At 41.1% G+C, this 19,061-nt stretch overlaps 2 protein-coding genes and 1 pseudogene across 4 annotated transcripts in view; 1 reads left to right on the top strand and 2 right to left on the bottom strand.

Moving 5' to 3' along the window:
* Positions 1 to 19,061, bottom strand: part of LRRC63 (leucine rich repeat containing 63) — a 45,140-nt gene that overhangs the window by 8,151 nt on the left and 17,928 nt on the right. For all 3 annotated transcript variants that reach the window (XM_027589374.2, XM_027589377.2, XM_027589375.2), the window contains exons 6-8: positions 5,816 to 5,914; positions 5,443 to 5,579; positions 2,576 to 2,659 (exon numbers count right to left, since the gene is read on the bottom strand). In XM_027589374.2, the coding sequence (XP_027445175.2) occupies positions 2,576 to 2,659; positions 5,443 to 5,579; positions 5,816 to 5,914 (320 nt within the window). The remainder of the gene's footprint in view (positions 1 to 2,575; positions 2,660 to 5,442; positions 5,580 to 5,815; positions 5,915 to 19,061) is intronic.
* Positions 16,110 to 16,983, bottom strand: LOC113919743 (annotated as a pseudogene).
* Positions 18,279 to 19,061, top strand: part of LCP1 (lymphocyte cytosolic protein 1) — a 100,583-nt gene continuing 99,800 nt past the window's right edge. Inside the window, exon 1 of the mRNA XM_035726654.1 lies at positions 18,279 to 18,298. The gene's annotated coding sequence lies outside the window, so the exon portion shown is untranslated. The remainder of the gene's footprint in view (positions 18,299 to 19,061) is intronic.

Below are 19,061 nucleotides of genomic sequence, written 5' to 3'. Positions count from 1 at the left end.
ACCCAGGGAGTCAACAGATTTCCTGACTTCTGTGAGCCAGTCTAGCAAATTAATGGAACCCGAAGAGGGAGTCATGGGAACCTCCAACCTGTAGCTGGTTGGTAAGAAGCACAGGTCTCTACCTGTAGCTGAAGTGGGGGGTGGGGGGATGGGCTGCCTTATGGAACTGAGCCCTCAATCGGTGAAATCTGATGCCATCTCCAGGTGGATAGTGTCAGAATTGAGTTGAATTGTAGGACACCCAGCACATGTCCTAGAATTGCTTATTGGTGTGGGGAACATCAGTTTCCCTTAGCCCTGGTAGAATTAGGTGCAGAACAGTTTTAACAGGTTAAAAAAAAAAAGACACACTCTTAAGCATAATCCAATAAAATTCCTGAAGACCCAGGATTATGAGAAAATCATAATATTTCCAGATAAAAGTAAGAACCACTTAAAAGGAAGAAGAAATCAAACCGGCATCAGGCACCTTGTGTACAACACTGGAATCTGGGGGAGGCTGGGGTGCTGGGGACCTCTCATGGAAGGGGCTGCAGTGCACAACCACCCACCTACTGGAGCCACCAATTATCTGTTAGGATTAAAGATTCAGAGGAAAAAATGGCCCACAAACTCCATCTGAGGAAAGTAAATAAGAGAAAACTCTAAATAGACAATGAATCAAAGGAGGTATCTCCAGGTTCCAGATGAGACGAAAGAAGGGCAGTAAGCTATGGGTCTTGAAATACATAGAGAAATATAAATGGAGAATGACTGCAAATGCTCATGAGACCTCAGCACTAAATAAACATTCTTTAAATAAAAAGAGATGTAATGAAGAGAAAAATACTAATGAGAATATGAAACCGAAGTTTCTACACCATCTCAGCAACACCTAGAATCAAATAAGGCGTAAGTGAATTTGGAGGAAAAGCAGGAAGATAAAAGAATTCTCAAGGTCTCAACTATCGGTGGAAGGCAGCAGAGGGGGATGGACCATCATAGAGGGGGAAGTAGCTTTTATCTTGATTTCATAAAATATTAAAGAAAAATGTGTTTGTGTGTTTGGAGGGAAAAAAAGATAGCCATTAATAGCCTGGGAAAGTACAGAAGAGTTCCAAAATTAATGAGGGAGGAAAAAAAGAGAACAAATAGCATCCTGAAAAAAATCACACACACACACACACACACACACACACAGACACACACACACAGACACACACACAGAAGGCAAATAGGAAAAGAAAAAAGTAAATAAATAATAAATACACAGTAAAATGGAAGGAAAAAAATTGAATATATCAGCTATCAACCATAACAAATGTGAGCAGGTTGAATTCTCCTGTTAAAATATAAAGATTGTCACATGGGTATTTAAATAATTGGTACAAATATTAGAAAAGCAGAGAGAAAAATATCTCGCTTTACTGAAGATAAGACTATGCTCCTAGAAAACCAAAGAAAATCTAGTAAAACTGAAATAGGAATGAAGATAATTTTGGTTATATAGCTTGATTTTAAATTCATGTAAGGACTCAAGAAAAGGACATAGCTTTTCTCTATTCTGTACTGGCAATAGCTAGAAATAAAAATTAGAGAAAATGTTACATTCATGGTAGCAACACGATTATAGAATACTTAGAGAAGGTTAGTAATAAAGATAAAGGATTTATGTGAAATGAGTCATAAATTTTTAAAAAGATTTTATTTGTTTATTTTAGAGAGAGAGAGCGTGGGGAGGGAGAGAGGGAGGGAGAGGGAGAGGGAAAGAATCTCAAGCAGGCTCTGTGCAGAGCCTGATGTGGGTCTGGTGGTGGGGCTCAATCTCACAACCCTGAAATCATGACCTGAGCTGAAACCAAGAGTTGGCCCCTCAGCCAACGGAGCCACCCAGGTACCGCAAATCATAAATTCTTATGAAGGACATAAAACAAGATCTGAACAAATGAAAAAATATACTATGTTTTAGGATGAAAAGATTTATTAACATCAGAAATGTAAATTCTTCAAAATTTATATGTAAATTCAAGACAATTCCAATCAAAACCTCAGTTTTGTGTTTATGTTTTTTTGGGGTGGAGGGGCTTCGAATTATATTAAATGATCTAAAGAGAAAAGTTAAAATAATATTATTGAAAAATAATCTCCCTACTAATTATTAAAAATTATTCTAAAGTCATAATCAAAATAGTATGGTACTGACCTAGGAGGACATAGATGAACTTCAGAGACTTTTTAAAAATCAATGTGAGAAAGAATCAGAGCTTCGTATTAGGCTTACACTGTATATATGTATTTCCTTACCCCAAATAAATAAAACTGATAAGAACTAGAGGTGTACACACAGAAAAATGGACAAAATGAAGCAAGTCATTCTATTAAGAAGCCATCGGTACAGCTTTTAAATAATTACTGAAAATGTTACGTCTTAAAAATGCCAATCATTCAAATTATGTTTTTGTAAATGTGATGTTTTCATATATTATATTTTGTGGCTATTAAATATATGGAAGAACTCAATTTTCTCCAACACAGCCATCACTAAATATATCCTTACAGGGCATATGACTTTGTGTACTTACGACTTCCAAAATACCTGAGTTTCTGGATTTCATTTGGAATGGAAACAATACTATTGTAAGAAATATCAAGTTCCTCAAGATGGGACAAAAAAAATAACCTTAGATAGAAAGAGAAAATGAAATTAAAAATGATTACATGTTTGTCATTACGAGGTATGAATAAAGAATTAAATACTTGAGCAAACAGAAGTATAGAGAAACTACATTTTTCTACGATCTTGAAATTTATGGACTTTTTTTCATTGTAGGTGGTTTAATGACAACCAAAGTTCCTAAAAGGATTCATCTATCCTTTAAGACTGCTTTGAAATGTTTGGAGTGGATAAAGCCCCATACAGATAAAGCCACCTGAGAAATTTCTAACACATTTAGAGATAGTCTTTTCTTGGTTGCTGTATTAGTTTCCTAGGGCTGACCTAACAAATGACCACAAAGCCAGGTGGCTCAGAGCAACGGACACATTCTCTCACAGTTCTGGAGGCGGGAAGTCCGAAGTCAAGATGTTAGCGGAGTGGGTTCTTTCTGGAGGCTGTGAGGGCCTTCCAGTTAGGCTTTGGGATGGAAAAAGACAAGAAACAGAAAAGAAAGGGGAAAACAAAACAAAACAAAACAAGGATAGGAGAGAGACACATCCTGGTGATGTCATTACCCCTTAAATGAACAAAATATCTCAAATATTTCATGAACAAATGCTATCTCAAAGCTTTGGGAAAAAGAAGAAACCTTTTGGATTTTTGAAATGATCTATTGTCTTTATTTTACAAGAAAACTAAATAGGCAAATCACAGACCTTTTCGTGGTTACAAAACTTCCAACATTTAATCTGAGAGAGTTGATTATACATTTCCATAGTATAATCAAGGGCATAACTGTAACTGTAGAGGGCCTACCTGTAAGGGACATAGCTAGGATGAGAACCCAGTTCTTTGTGCCTAAGGAATCCGGGCTTTCCTATCTGCATTTGCTTTATACTCTATGCCCCAAGCAGGTCAAAGCAAAAATAGTAGCAACAAAAATTTAGGCCTTGGTGAATTTGTGCTGTCGGTCTCCCCTTGATATGCATACATAACCTATGTTATTTAATAAAAAAATATACTGTTTTAGGGGTGCCTGGGTGGCTCAGTTGGTTGAGCGTCTGCCTCTGATTCAGGGCGTGGTCTCAGGGTTCTGGGGTCGAGCCCCGCATCGGGCTCCCTGCTCAACGGGGAGCCTGCTTCTCCCTCTCCCTCTGCTACTCCGCCTGCCTGTGCTCTCTCTCTGTCAAGTAAATAAATAAAATCTTAAATATATATATATGTATATATATATACACTGATTTATTTTAGAAACACTAATATTTTTGAGAAATAGCTCCTTAAAACTTTTTGAGTATAACCAATAGTTAACCAATAGTTCAAACTAATTTGCTTAATCTCTAAATAGTGAACAATGTTGACCCTGTAGTTATGAACAAGTCGTAGTTGCTTTAGGAATTTTTACATTTTGTTTAAATGACAGTTACGGTTATTAAAGTTTATAATTACAATTTTATAGATTATTAAATATAAATTTTATTTAGATGCACATATACGTATATATAAGTGTCTCTATATGCACATATATATGTATTTGTGTGTGTGTGCATATATGTGTATATATACATGCAGGGTTACGTGTGTGTGTGTATATATACACAAATATATATATACACACACAGAAATAATTATAGATATGTGTGTACACACAGATTAGTATACGTACGTATATTACTTAGCTCTGTTCCCAGGGAGTGTCTAGAAGCAATGTCGTCCCAATAGCATTGGGACACCTAGTACCCAGATTTCAGTTTTAAATACCATCTTCCAATAAAAAGGAAGCAGGGTTTGCTTAGAGAAATAGCTGCTTCTAGTATCAAGGCAGGGAAAATACAATTTACATTACTGTTGAAAAATATAGATGATTTAAAAGAAATAAAATACACACAATGCAATATTCTTACTTTCAGTGTTGATTTCTTATACATATTATGTGTGATGTGAAATGCATATATATATATTTATTTATACAGACATGGCATAACTTCTACATGCTTTTTTGTTCTTTTAAATGACTGAATAGTTTTACAGTTTATGAATGTAGAATTTGTTGGATTGATAAATATAAACAATGCTGGGTGAACAACTTTATAAGTGAATTTTGATGCGTTTCCTTAATTACTATGAGAATCTTCTTTACAAAATGTTGTTCAACTATTTAAGAGTCCCTGTCCCTTTGCCCTTAACCCACATTCAATTTGTTAAACTCTAACCTGAAAGATGTATCTTGTTTTGCATTTGGCTAAGGTTTTGGTTTAGGAATTAAAAATAATTACCAGTCCATATGTCTGGAAAAATTCCATCTCTTTTAAAACCAAATATCAACATTCCTATTAAAGGATGTTATGTATCATACTGGTTAATTTCTTGATTTATAGATTAGGAAATTGAGACCAAGAAGGTTAAGTGACTCTCCAGACAAAAGAGATCATTATCAATTTTGAAGATAAAAGTCTAGATTTCCTAATTCCACATGCAGTGTCCTTTCCATATATATAAAGGCTGTCAAGGGATCAGTGCAAGTTTCTCACTTGAGCCTCCTTCTGTGATTTGTGTTCATTTAATCCATACTCAAATAATGAATCTCTAGATGAGCATTCACTAGCCCCGCATTAGTTGCCATCTATGTAGCTGCTAGGATTACTTTTTAACACAATGATAAGAAGCAAATCAGCTAATCGGAAGAGAATGGGAATCATTCAATGGCTAAAAACGTTGCTAGCCCGTTTTCAAAAGGGAAATTGATCTCTTTCTAAATTATAAGCTCTTTGTTTTCTGTGCTCATAATCTCAGGCTATGGACCTTACCCAGGTGGAAGAGTAGTAATCAAATTAAAGGCAATGCTGAAAACTCTAAGGAGCTTAAGTTGTTGAATTTCAGAAGAGATTTCTTTGATAGGATTATTTCTCAGTAATAGTATTTGTAAATTTTTAAGACAAAGTATCTGAGGAACAGCAAAGAGAAACAAACATGAGTAGAATGATAAAGTACCACAGATCTCTATTTGGTACATTTTATAAACCATTTGAACTAATGCAGTAGAATCAGCAAAGGAACATTGATCAGCTGTATCATCTATCTCTTTTTTTACTCTTTTCCAGGGTATCATAAGTGTCTATTTTTTATAATTATTATTAATAAGAAATTAGTGCGATATTCACATGATAAAAATGGACTCACTTCTGTGGGAAAGTAACTGATGTCATTAAAGGATAAGTTAAGATATATCAATTGGGAAGCCAAAATCATTAAGTCTGGACATTTCGTGATAAAAAAGCCCTAAAAGAAAGTGACAAGAGATAAGAGGTTAATTAACAATGCACAAAATATTTTATACAAAAGTAAAAAAAAAAATGAGCACATAACTGAGTGACAGTGCTTGACACAATACACTAGCAAACCTATACTCACCTTCCATTCATTTATGTTACTCTGCCATAATAATAATTCCTTAAATATGGAAAGGATAGAAACAAAATAGAAACACTGCTAAGTATTCATGTATATAATAAGTTTAGTGTTAGATGTGTGACAGGAATTATTTTGATTAACCACAAGCAAACATTTATGGAGTGTCCCTTGCATGCTGAAATGTAAGTAAATATATTTTATATTTAATTATCTCTTTTATCTTATTTTTTTCATGTTTCTACTTCTATTTCTGTTATCTTTATATTAATCTAATATCTATCTAAAACTTCTTGCTTAAATATGCCAATTCTGATTGAGGAGAATTATGCCCTGATATGAACTAAATGTTTGCACTGCCCACAAACCTTTATGTTGAAGCCCCACACCCCAATGTGATGGCATCTAGAGGTGAGGCCTTTGTGAGGTAATTAGGGTTAGATGAAGTCTTAAGAGTGGAGCACTTATAATGGGATTAGTGCCCTTATAAGAAGAGGAGGGGACCAGAGCTCTTTCTTTCCACCAGGTGAGGATACAGGAAGAAAGTAGGTGTGAGCAAGAGACCTCTAAGCAGGAAACAAATCAGCTGACACCCACCTCTGCCAGAACTGTGAGAAATTAATGGTATTTTGTCAGAGCAGTCAGAACTGATTAAGACCTGTCTGGTGCCCCCAGTATCTTTAATATTCCAGGAAAACTGAAACATTTGTTTCTTAAGGGTCATAGGATCAGTAGTGGTCAAGTGAATGGACCAAGGCCCTCCACTGTTGGAGAATCAGACAGACCTTGGCTTGCAGAGATGGGGGACATAGTTGCAGGAGCATTAGGCTATGCCGCCTACCATATAAGAATGAAAGGCTCATGGCTAAAGAACCGTGAAGTTGATAGTACTGGTTTCAAGACTGACCTTTTATTAAAGTATTACTGTTTCTAAATGTGTATGTAGACAAAGGTAGGCATTCTTTTTTCCTATCATAAACACTTCTCTGCAGAACTAGTGCTGCACTTACATAGTAGAAATGTGTCTGTCATAGTCTCTATTCTTTCCACTTAGTGCACTCAGGGAGCTAGCGCCTTTACATTTCCTTCTGCCTGCAAAGTTCTTTCCTCATCTCGTCCCATGAACTATACAGTCTCACCTCATCAGTGGCCTACATAGAGTCAGCTGTCTACTCATACACCGTCTGACCAGAGAGGCCTTCCCTAACCAACCTATGACAAATAGCAACCTCTCAAACCAGCACTCCAGTGATGATTGCCTGTCCCGTCACTTGCTTTATTTTTCTTCATAGTTCTTATAATCACAGGACAGACTGTGTACAAATATATGTATGGTCTCACCCCACTAAGGTATAATAAGCTCCATGAAATAGGTATTCTCTTCTGTTTTGCATACTGCTATATAGTAAGATACATAGTTTACCATTGGCACATGGTGGGTTCTTAATAAATATTGGCTGAATGAGTATCCAGAACCTTGATGTTGCCTCATGTAATCCCAGGGACCTTCACTAGGAGGCTGGCCCACCACAGGTACCCCGGATCTCTCTTTTACCATCCCATCATAAAACCTGTTTGCTGTGGTTATCATGTAAAGGCTGTGTAGAACTAAGCACTAAGAGGAGTGTGGTCCAAGATGGCAGAGGAGTAGGAGACCTAAATTTCATCTGGTCCCAGGAATTCAGCTAGATAGCTATCAAACCACTCTGAATACCTACAAACTCAAGAGGAGATCGAAGAAAAGAATAGCAGCAACTCTCTGAACAGAGAAGCGACCACTTACTGGAAGGTAGGACGTGCGGAGAAGTGAATCGGAGGTGATATTCGGGAGGATAGACGGCGGGGGAGGGGCCTCCTTGGGCCACTTCTGGCAAGTGCTAGAGCCGCGGAGCACAAAATCGGAACTTTTAGAAGTTGGCTCCTCTGAGGGACGTCATTCCGGTGGCTAAGCGGGGGGTGGAACCCTCGCGGACAGTGTGGACTCAGGACCCTCGGGGTCACAGAAAGACCGGGGGAGCCTGAGTGCGGCAGAGCTGCCAGGTATCGGAGCAGGGAAGCCAGCTGCAGAGACGGAGCCAAGGCGTGGGCTCTCAGCTCGGGGTTGCCATAAACTGTGATCTGCGGCCCAGTCAGGCCACTGCTCCTCCAGCAGGGACCCAACAAGCGGCAGATCCGGGGAGACTCCCCTTTCTCCCCTGGGAGGAGCAGCGCGGGAGCGCACCGCAGGGATCTGCTGGGTTTGGAGACTCCACACGGGGTCGGGTGCCAGAGGCCGGGTGAGCACGGAGTGCAGCTGGAGACCGGGGAGACAGGAGTGACTTACTGCCTTTCTCTGGGGGCGCACTGAGGAGTGGGGCCCTGAGTTCTCGGCTTCTCTGGGATGGAGATTGGGAGGCTGCCATTTTCACTCTCGTCCTCCAAAGCTGTACGGAAAGCTTGCAGGGAACAAAAGCTCCCGAGAGCAAACCCGAGCAGCTTGCTTAGCCCGGACCAGAAAGGGCAGGGCAATTCCGCCTCCGGCAAAGACATTTGGGAACCATGGCAACAGGCCCCTCCCCCAGAAGATCAGCACAAACAGCCAGCCAACACCAAGTTTACCGATCAATGAAAACAGAACTCCAGGGCTAGGGGAATACTGCACATAGAATTCATGGCTTTTTCCCCCATGATTCTTTTTTTTTTAATTATTTTTTAAAAAAGACTTTTATTTATTTGAGAGAAGGTGTAGGGGGAGGGAGAGAGAGAGGGAGAAGCAGATTCTCTGCTGAGCAGGGAGCCCGATGTGGGGCTGGATCCCAGGACCCTGAGATCAGGACCTGAGCCAAAGGCAGACAGACGCTTCAGGATTGAGCCACCTAGGCACCCCAGCTTTCTTGTTTCTTTATTCTTTCAACTTTAATTTTAAAAATTTTCTTTATCTTTTTCTTTTTGAATTTTTCTTCTTTCCTTTTTCAACCAACTTCTTATCTTATCAATTCCTTTTTCAAAATCTTTTTTAGTTTTCATTTTTACAGTCATATTCTATCCCTTCATTGTATTTAACGTTATTTTGTGTGTGTATATGTTTTTCTTTCTTTAAAATTTTGGGATGCAGTTTCTTCTAACTGACCAAAATACACCCCAAATCTAGTGTATGGCTCTGTTCTATTCACCAGCCTGATCATATATATATTTTTTTCATTTCCCCCTGGTTTTAGGTCTCTTCTGATTGTTTAGTGTGTATTTCTCTGGGGTTGTTGTTACCATTTTAGCATTTTGTTCTCGTTCATCTGTTCTTCCCTGGACAAATTGACAAAATGGAAAAACTCACCTAAAAAAAAAAAAAGAATAAGAGGCAGTACCAACTTCCAGTGACCTAGTCAATATGGAGATTAGTAAGATGTCTGAACTAGAGTTCAGAAAAATGATTATAAAGATACTAGCTAGGCTTGAAAAAACCATAGAAGATACTAGAGAATCCCTTTCTGGAGAAATAAAATCTAACCAAGTCAAAATCAAAAAGGCTATTAATGAGGTGCAATAAAAAATGGAGGCTCTAGGGGCGCCTGGGTGGCTCAGATGGTTAAGCGTCTGCCTTCAGCTCAGGTCATGATCTCCGGGTCCTGGGATCAAGCCCCACATTGGGCTCCCTGCTCAGCGGAAGCCTGCTTCTCCCTCTCCCTCTGCCTGCTGCTTACCCTCCTTGTACACTCTCTCCCTCTCCCACTGTGTCTCTCTCTATCAAATGAATAAAATCTTAAAAATAAATTAATTAAATAAATAAATAAATAAAATCTCTTTTTTTTTTTAAAGGAGGCTCTAACTCCTAGGCTAAATGAGGCAGAAGAGAGAATTAGTGATATAGAAGACCAAATGACAGAGAATAAAGAAGCTGAAAAAGAGATAAACAACAACTGGATCATGAGGGGAAAATTTGAGAGATAAGTGATACCATAAAGTGAAACAATATTAGAATAATTGGGGATCCCAGAAGAAGAAGAGAGAGAGGGGCAGAAGGTATATTTGAGCAAATTATAGCAGAGAACTTCCCTAATTTGGGGAAGGAAACAGGCATCAAAATCCAGAAGGCACAGAGAGCCCCCCTCAAAATCAATAAAAATAGCTCAACACCCCAACATCTACTAGTAAAACTCACAAATCTCAGAGACAAAGAGAAAATCCTGAAAGCAGCTCAGGACAAGAGGTCTGTAACCTACAATGGTAGAAACGTTAGATTGGCAGCCGACCTATCCACAGAGACCTGGCAGGCTAGAAAGGACTGGCATGATATATTCAGGTACTAAATGAAAAAAATATGCAGCCAAGAATACTTTATCCAGCTAGGCTCTCATTGAAAATAGATAAAAAGCTTCCAAGACAAACAGAAACTAAAAGAATTTGTGATCACCAAACCAGCCCTACAAGAAATATTGAAAGCGTTCCTCTAAGCAAAGAGAGAACCCAAAAGTAACATAGAACAGAAAGGAACAGAGACAATATACAGTAACAGTCATCTTACAGGCAATGCAATGGCACTAAATTCATATCTTTCAATAGTTACCCTGAACGTAAATGGGCTAAATGCCCCAATCAAAAGACACAGGGTATCGGATTGGATAAAAAAGCAGGACGCATCTATATGCTGTCTGCAAGAGACTCATTTTAGACCCAAAGACACCTCCAGACCTAAAGTGAGGGGGTGGAAAACCATTTACCATGCTAATGGACATCAGAAGAAAGCTGGGGTGGCAATCCTTATATCAGACAAATTAGATTTTAAACCAACAACTATAATAAGAGATGAGGAAGGACACTAGATATCATACTTAAAGGGCCTATCCAACAAGAAGATCTAACAATTTTAAATATTTATGCTCCTAACATGGGAGCAGCCAATTATATAAGCCAATTAATAACAAAATCAAACACGTCAACAATAATACAGTAATAGTAGGGGACTTTAACACCCCCCTCACTGAAATTGACAGATCATTTAAGCAAAAGATCAACAAGGAAATAAGGGCTTTAAATGACACACTGGACCAGATGGACTTCATAGATATATACAGAACATTCCATCCCAAAACTACAGAATACACATTCTTCTCTAGGGCACATGGAACATTCTCTAGGATAGATCACATCCTGGGTCACAAATCAGGTCTCAACCACAAGATTGGGATCATTCCCTGCATATTTTCGGACCACAGTGCTTTGAAATTTGAACTCAATCACAAGAGGAAAGTTGGAAAGAACTCAAATACATGGAGGCTAAAGAGCATCTTACTAAAGAATGAATGGGTCAACCAGGAAATTAAAGAAGAATTAAAAAAAAATTCATGGAAACAAATGAAAATGAAAATACAACTGTTCAAAATCTTTGGGATGCAGCAAAGGCAGTCCTAAAAGGGAAGTATAAAGCAATAGAAGCCTTTCTCCAGAAACAAGAAAGGTCTCAAATAAACAACCTAACCCTACACCTAAAGGAGCTGGAGAAAGAACGGCAAATAAAGCCTAAACCCAGCAGGAGAAGAGAAATAATAATCAGAGCAGAAATCAATTAAATATAAACCAAAAAAACAGTAGAACAGATCAATGAAACTAGGAGCTGGTTCTTTGAAAGAATTAATAAGATTGAGAAGCCCCTGGCCAGACTTATCAAAAAGAAAAGAGAAAGAACCCAAATAAAATGATGAATGAAAGAGGAGAGATCACAACCAACGTGGAATAAATACAAACAATTATAAGAACATATTATGAGCAACTATATGCCAACAAATTAGACAATGTGGAAGAAATTGATGCATTCCTAGAGACATATAAACTACCAAAACTGAACCAGGAAGAAATCGAAAACCTGAACAGACCCATAACCAGCAAGGAAATTAAAGCAATAATCAAAAATCTCCCAACAAACAAGAGCCCAGGCCAGATGGCTTCCCAGGGGAATTCTACCAGACATTTAAAGAAGAATTAATACCTGGGTGCCTGGGTGGCTCAGTTGGTTAAGTGAATGCCTTCGACTCAGGTCATGATCCTAGAGTCCCAGGATTGGGTCCCGCATCGGGCTCCCTGCTCAGCAGGGAGTCTGCTTCTCCCTCTGGCCCTCTTCCCTCTCGTGCTCTCTATCTCTCATTCTCTCTCTCTCAAATAAATAAATAAAATTTTTTTTAAAAAAAGAATTAATACCTATTCTGAAACTGTTCCAAAAAATAGAAATGGAAGGAAAACTTCCAAACTCATTTTGTGAGGCCAGCATTACCTTGATCCCAAAACCAGACAAAGACCCCACCAAAAAGGAGAATTACAGACCAATATCCCTGATGAACATGGATGGATCTCACCAAAATACTAGCCAATAGGATCCAACAGTGTATTAAAAGGATTATTCACCACAACCAAGTGGGATTTATTCCTGGGCTGCAAGTTCAGTTCAACATCCACAAATCAACCAATGTGATACACTACCTTAATAAAAGAAAGGATAAGATCCATATGATCCTCTCAGCAGATGCAGAAAAAGCATTGACAAAGTACAACATCCTTTCTTGATTAAAACTCTTAACAGTGTAGAGACAGAGAGTACATACCTAGGTATCATAAAAGCCATCTATGATAAACCCACAGCGAATATCATTCTTAATGGGGAAAAACTGAGAGCTTTTCCCCTAAGGTCAGGAACACGGCAGGGATGTCCACTATCACCACTGCTATTCAACATAGTTCTAGAAGTCCTAGCCTCAGCAGTCAGACAACAAAAAGAAATAAAAGGCATCTGAATCAGCAAAGAAGAAGTCAAACCCTCACTCTTTGCAGATGATATGATACTTTATGTAGAAAATCCAAACGACTCCACCCCAAAAATGCTAGAACTCATACAGGAATTCAATAAAATGGCAGGATATAAAATCAGTGCACAGAAATCAGGGGCATTCCTATACACCAACAACAAGACAGAAGAAAGAGAAATGAAGGAGTCGATCCCATTTACAATTGCACCCAAAACCATAAGATACCTAGGAATAAATCTAACCAAAGAGGCAAAGAATCTGTACTCAGAAAACTATAGAATACTCATGAAAGAAACTGAGGAAGACATAAAGAAATGGAAAAAGTTTCCATGCTCATGGACTGGAAGAACAAATATTGTTAAAATGTCTATGCTACCTAGAGCAATCTACACATTTAATGCAATCCCTATCAACATATCATCAACTTTTTTCACAGAAGTGGAACAAATAATCCTAAAATATATATGGAACCAGAAAAGACCCCGAATAGCCAGAGGAATGTTGAAAAAGAAAAGCAAAGCTGGTGGCATCACAATTCCGGACTTCAAGATTTATTACAAAGCTGTAATCATCAAGACAGTATGGTACTGGCACAGACATAGACATATAGATCAGTGGAATAGAATAGAGAACTTAGAAATTGACCCTCAACTCTATGGTCAACTAATTTTTGACAAAGCAGGAAAGAATATCCAATGGAAAAAAGGCAGTCTCTTCAACAGTGTTGGGAAAATTGGACAGTCACATGCAGAAGAATGAAACTGGACCATTTCCTTACACCATACACAAAAATAGACTCAAAATGGCTGAAAGACCTAAATGTGAGACAGGAATCCATCAAAATCCTTGAGGAGAACACAGGCAGCAACCTCTTCGACCTCAGCTTCAGCAACTTCTTCCTAGACACAGTGCCAAAGGGAGGGAAGCAAGAGCAAAAATGAACTCTTGGGACTTCATCAAGATAGAAAGCTTTTGCACAGCAAAGGACATAGTCAATGAAACCAAAAGACAACCAACAGAATGGGAGATGATATTTGCAAATGACCTATCAGTTAAAGGGCTAGGATCCAAAATCTATAAAGAACTTATCAAACTCAACACCCAAGGAACAAATAATCCAATCAAGAAATGGGCAGAAGACATGAACAGACATTTCTGCAAGGAAGAGATCCAAATGGCCAACAGACACATGAAAAAATGCTCCACATCATTCAGCATCAGGGAAATATAAATCAAAACCACAATGAGATATCACCTCACAACAGTCAGAATGGCTAAAATTAACAAGTCAGGGAACGACAGATGTTGGCAAGGATGCGGAGAAAGGGGAACCCTCTTACACCATTGGTGGGAATGCATTCTGGTGTAGCCACTCTGGAAAACAGTATGGAGGTTCCTCAAAAAGTTGAAAATAGAGCTACCATATGGCCCAACAATTGCACTACAAGGCATTTACCCCAAAGATACAAACGTAGTGATCTGAAGGGGCATCTGCACCCCAATGCTTATAGCAGCAATGTCCACAATAGCCAAACTATGGAAAGAGCCCAGATGTCCATCAACAGATGAATGGATAAAGAAGATGTGGTGTATATGTACACAATGGAATATTATGCAGCCATCAAAAAAGTGAAATCTTGCCATTTGCAATGACACAGATGGAACTAGAGGGTATTATGCTAAGCAAAATAAGTCAATCAGAGAAACAATTATCATATGATCTCACTGATGTGTGGAATTTGAGAAATAAGGCAGAGGATCATAGGGGAAGAGATGAAAAAATGAAACAAGATAAGACCAGAGAGGGAGACAAACCCTAAGAGACTCTTAATCTCAGAAAACAAACTGAGGGTTGCTGGAGTGGAGGGGGGTGGGGGGATGGGGTGGCTGGGTGATGGAAATTGGGGAGGGTATGTGCTATGGTGAGGGCTGTGAGTTGTGTAAGGCTGATGAATCACAGACCTGTACCCCTGAAACAAATAATACATTATATGTTAATAATAAAAAAATAAAGTAACATAAAATTAAATTTAAAAAGAAAAGGAAAAAACTAATCACTAAGAATATGGAGTCCTTCCCAATCTCTCTCTTTTTTTAAAAAAGATTTTATTTATTCATTCAAGACACAGAGATAGAGAGAGAGAGCACGAGCAGGGGGAGAGGCAGAGGGAGAAGCAGGCTCCCTGCTGAGCCAGGAGCCAGATGTGTGGCTCAATCCCAGGACCCTGGGATCACGACCCGAGCCGAAGGCAGACACTTAACCATCTGAGCCACCCAGGCGACCCCTTCCTAATTTCTTGAACTGCTCTAGCAACCTTAAGTACTTATATCTTGGGTCTGTATTAGATTAATTGGTATACTTGTTTTGTGTAAATTTTTGTTCATATAAAGTCTGCTTCTTTTTTTTTTTTCCCTCAGAGTTTTGTCCTTTTATTGAAGCTTACAGTTTCACTGAACTTTTGGCCCCGAAAGAAAAACACACACACACACACACACACACACACACACACACACACACAAATAAAAAAAGAGCATTGGCAGTGGGAGGTGGCACCTGTCCCCTGGGGATTAAAGCCAAGCAGAGAATGGCAGGCAAGGGAGGGGTCCAAGCTGCAGAGGGGGAGCCTAGCCAAGGATGCCCAGAGAGCAGCCTGTCGGAGCTCCCTGAGCAGGGACGGCACCCAGGCAGCGAGAAGTCAATGCGCGCAGATTTGGGGCATGGGGCTGGTGGAACCCAAGCCACTTGGTCCCTCGGACAAACCTCTCTCATGCTTGGTTAGCTTCCACTTTGGAGAAACTGGGTTCATCGGACAAGACGGTATGGGTGAGGGGGCTCAGGTGCTAATGGCAAGAGGCAGATGAACACTCACCGCTGGTGTCAGGGCGCAGAAGGGACAGCCAAAGGCTGGAGCCCAGCTGACTGATGCTACTCACTCCACAGCAGTGACTGACATCTCCTGCTCCTGGTGCAAGGCTGGGCCATTCAAATGCTCAGGGCTCTAAGGACGTTCAACTTCCAGGCCTCTCTTAGGTCAGGCCACTACCTGTGTGGCCTCAGCCCAGGTCCCCATGATTTGGTGACGGGGAGACTCCCAGCCCTCTTCGGAAACAGCGCTGCATCAGGCAAGGGAGAATCTTTTTCTAGGAGGGGCAGGAAAAAAGGAGGGGCAGAAAAAACAGCGCTGCATCAGGCAAGGGAGAATCTTTTTCTAGGAGGGGCAGGAAAATACAGGCCTCTCCCACTCTCAGGAGCCAGGAAAGGTCCCTGGTACACTCCATTCTCCAGAGGGGCTGGCTCAGAGCATGCGAGAAGCTGTCATGGTGACAAAGTCCTCGAAGCTGAGTCAAATGTTGCCCTGCATGGCTGTGTCCTTCTCCCGGAAGGCCTCCGTCAGCACCTGTAGCTGGGTGCACACCTGGATGAAGCGGTCTAGCTGCATGGCGGGGTTGGCGGAGCACGGGCAATAGTGGGAGACCAGGAGCTGGGTGAACTGGGGGCTCAGGTTGTAGCCCATCTGGGACAGAGCTTGCTGCAGCTCCGTGTAGCTGATGGAGCCGGAGCGGTTCCGGTCATACTGCTGGAAGAGGTTCTTCCACTGCTGGATGAACTTCCACAGGGCTGAGAAACCACAGACGTCAATGCAGCCTGACTTCGTCTTGTCAAACAGGTTTATCATCATGAGACATGTCTCGTCATTGAAAGAGGACCAGTTGGAGTTGACCAGAGCCTGCTTCAGCTCCTTGATGGAGATGTAGCCACTGTGATCGGCATCCACTGACTGGAACCAGGAGTAAGCCTCAGGATCCACATTGGGAGGAACGCCACCTGGAGGAGGTCCCTGTCCATAAGGCTCAGGATGCTGGGCGCCGTAGGAATTCGGAGGTGGCTGACCATAGGGGCCCCCTGGGGCTGCTCCACCATATAGTCCTCCTGGAGTTCCAGAGGGGAGTCCCCCAGGGTTGGCGTGTCCATAGGGTCCCCCACCAGCTGGTAGTCAGTCCATAAGGCCTCTGGGGGCAGGACCCCCCTCCATAATGGCCACCGGGGGGTACCCCACTGCCATGCTGCCCTCCACCATGGGGGGGTCCAGGGTAGTAGCTGCCCGGAGGGGCTCCGGGTGCTTGTCCTCCAGCTCCTGGGCAGCCCTGCCCGTACAGGTAGCTGGCCATGGCAACTCGACGTCACCTAAAGTCTGCTTCTTTTAATAAGGCCCTGAACTAGATCAGGAATTATGACATTTAATTCTTTTATATCACCCCCCACAAAGTTCAGGATTCTACTCTGGAGTCAAATATTTTTTAAAATAATATTAATGGCTGTGGAAATAAAGTTTTTCTTCACTAGCTCCACCCAACTCTTTATAAGCTACACTCTTTCTCCATTTAAATCAAGAATTAGCAAACTACACTCTGCCACCTGTTTTTCTAAGTAAAGTTTTAATGGAACATAGCCATGCTCATAAGTTTTAAGTATTATATATAGCTGCTTTTGCACTACAGAACAGAGTTGAGTAGTGACAGAGACCATGCAACCCTCAAAGACTAAGATTTTACTATCCAGCCCTCTACAGAAAAACTCACCAACCTCTGATTTAAAGTAATTCATTCCTGGAGCATCTAGATGGCTCAGTTGGTTAAGCATCCTACTCTTGATCTCAGCTCAGGTCTTGATCTCAGGGTTATGAGTTCAAGTCCCATGTAATGAATGAAAGAACGAACGAACGAATAAATGAATGAATAAAGTAATTCACTTCAAAGGGCAACTGGCTGGCTCAGTCAATACAGTATGTGACTCTTGGTCTCGGAGTTGTAAGTTTGAGACCCACGTTGTGTGTAGAGATTACTTAAAAATAAAATCTTTAAAGAAAAATAAAGTAGTTCCCTTCAAAACCAGATAATCTGATTATTCACTTCTCCTAATGGTTAACAACCATATTTCAAACCAACCTTCTCACTAAAACCAAAAAGGTCAACAAACACAACACAATAAATGCTTGGAGAATTACCAAGGTAGCTAGGACTTAATAAGCCAAACTTCTAGAAGGAAGAGACTCTCAGGGTGGTAGGCAGAACACTAATTTTCTCCCTAAGTCATTTGCCTAATCACAAGCTGTGGACAAGAAGTTGAGAAGAATGCTAGCCAGTCTAATAGGGCTACAGAGATAAAAATTGGAATTCATGGCTTACCAAGGGCAAGAGGCCTCAGACTTGGTATGAAAGGGCTGAAAGGCCACAGCCCTAAGAGAAAAAGTTAACCGGAAAGCTCTGTAAAGACTGAAGCTTGGGTTAAAATAAAGCACTTTTGAGGCTTCTGGTCCAAGATGGTGACATAGAAAGATCCTGAACTCACATTTTCCATTCACTCACCCCATCTACACCTATTTATAGAGCAATTCCTCCTGAAGAAAAACTGAGGGCTGACTGAATGGCTTCTGCACAACAGAAGACAGACCATGCAGAGAACATCAAAAGCGATGGAGACACGGTAAGGCAGGGAACCCCCACCCCCCACGCTGCCTCTGGAACTGCAGTGGGGAGGGATGGTAGTGAGGGACCAGGAGCAGATCAATCTACCGAGGCACAGAGAAAAAGCCATGGTTTAAAAGAGAAACTAGAATATAAAAGACACAGCCCTAGAACTCTGCCAAATGGTGGGGGAGCTGCTGGAACTCTTTCTGTGTCAGAGGGGCTGGTGAACACCACATTTAATATTTCCTCTCCACCTTGATAGAGCGGACAGGAGCAGGGTCTGGGCACCATAGTGAGTCTGCTTGTCTCAGGGAGCCCTGAGCCCCTAGCCCACACCAGCCCTAACCACCCCACTAAGGTAGCCCCAAGATGGTACACACCAGGACATTCCTAGTCAGTACTCACTACAGCTCCAGCCATCAAGGCAAGGTGACACAGGTGCAAAACACCCCAGAACACTCCAGGTCTGCACCATTTTAGCTCCAGATGGCTTGTCAGGGCAGCCCTAGTGAAGAGTGCTCTGGGACTTCCTGGCTCATGCCCACTATGGCCCCAGCAGCCCTACCAGGGTATTCCCTGGGCAAAACATCCCAAGGAACCCCCAGCCTACCCCCTGCCTCAGCTCCAGCCACCCCACTAGCACCCCCTGCACAGAGCACCCCAGTATACCCTGGTCTGTGCCCCATCTCCATTCCAGCCACCCTACCAGAGTGACCCTGTGCTGAGCATGATAGGACCGCTTGGCTTGCACCCACTTCAGTTTCAGCTGTCCTGTCAGA

The sequence above is a fragment of the Zalophus californianus genome, chromosome 3 (genome assembly GCF_009762305.2).
Source record: "Zalophus californianus isolate mZalCal1 chromosome 3, mZalCal1.pri.v2, whole genome shotgun sequence".
Classification (NCBI taxonomy): domain Eukaryota; kingdom Metazoa; phylum Chordata; class Mammalia; order Carnivora; family Otariidae; genus Zalophus; species Zalophus californianus.
This window is presented reverse-complemented; position numbering and strand designations above follow the sequence as displayed.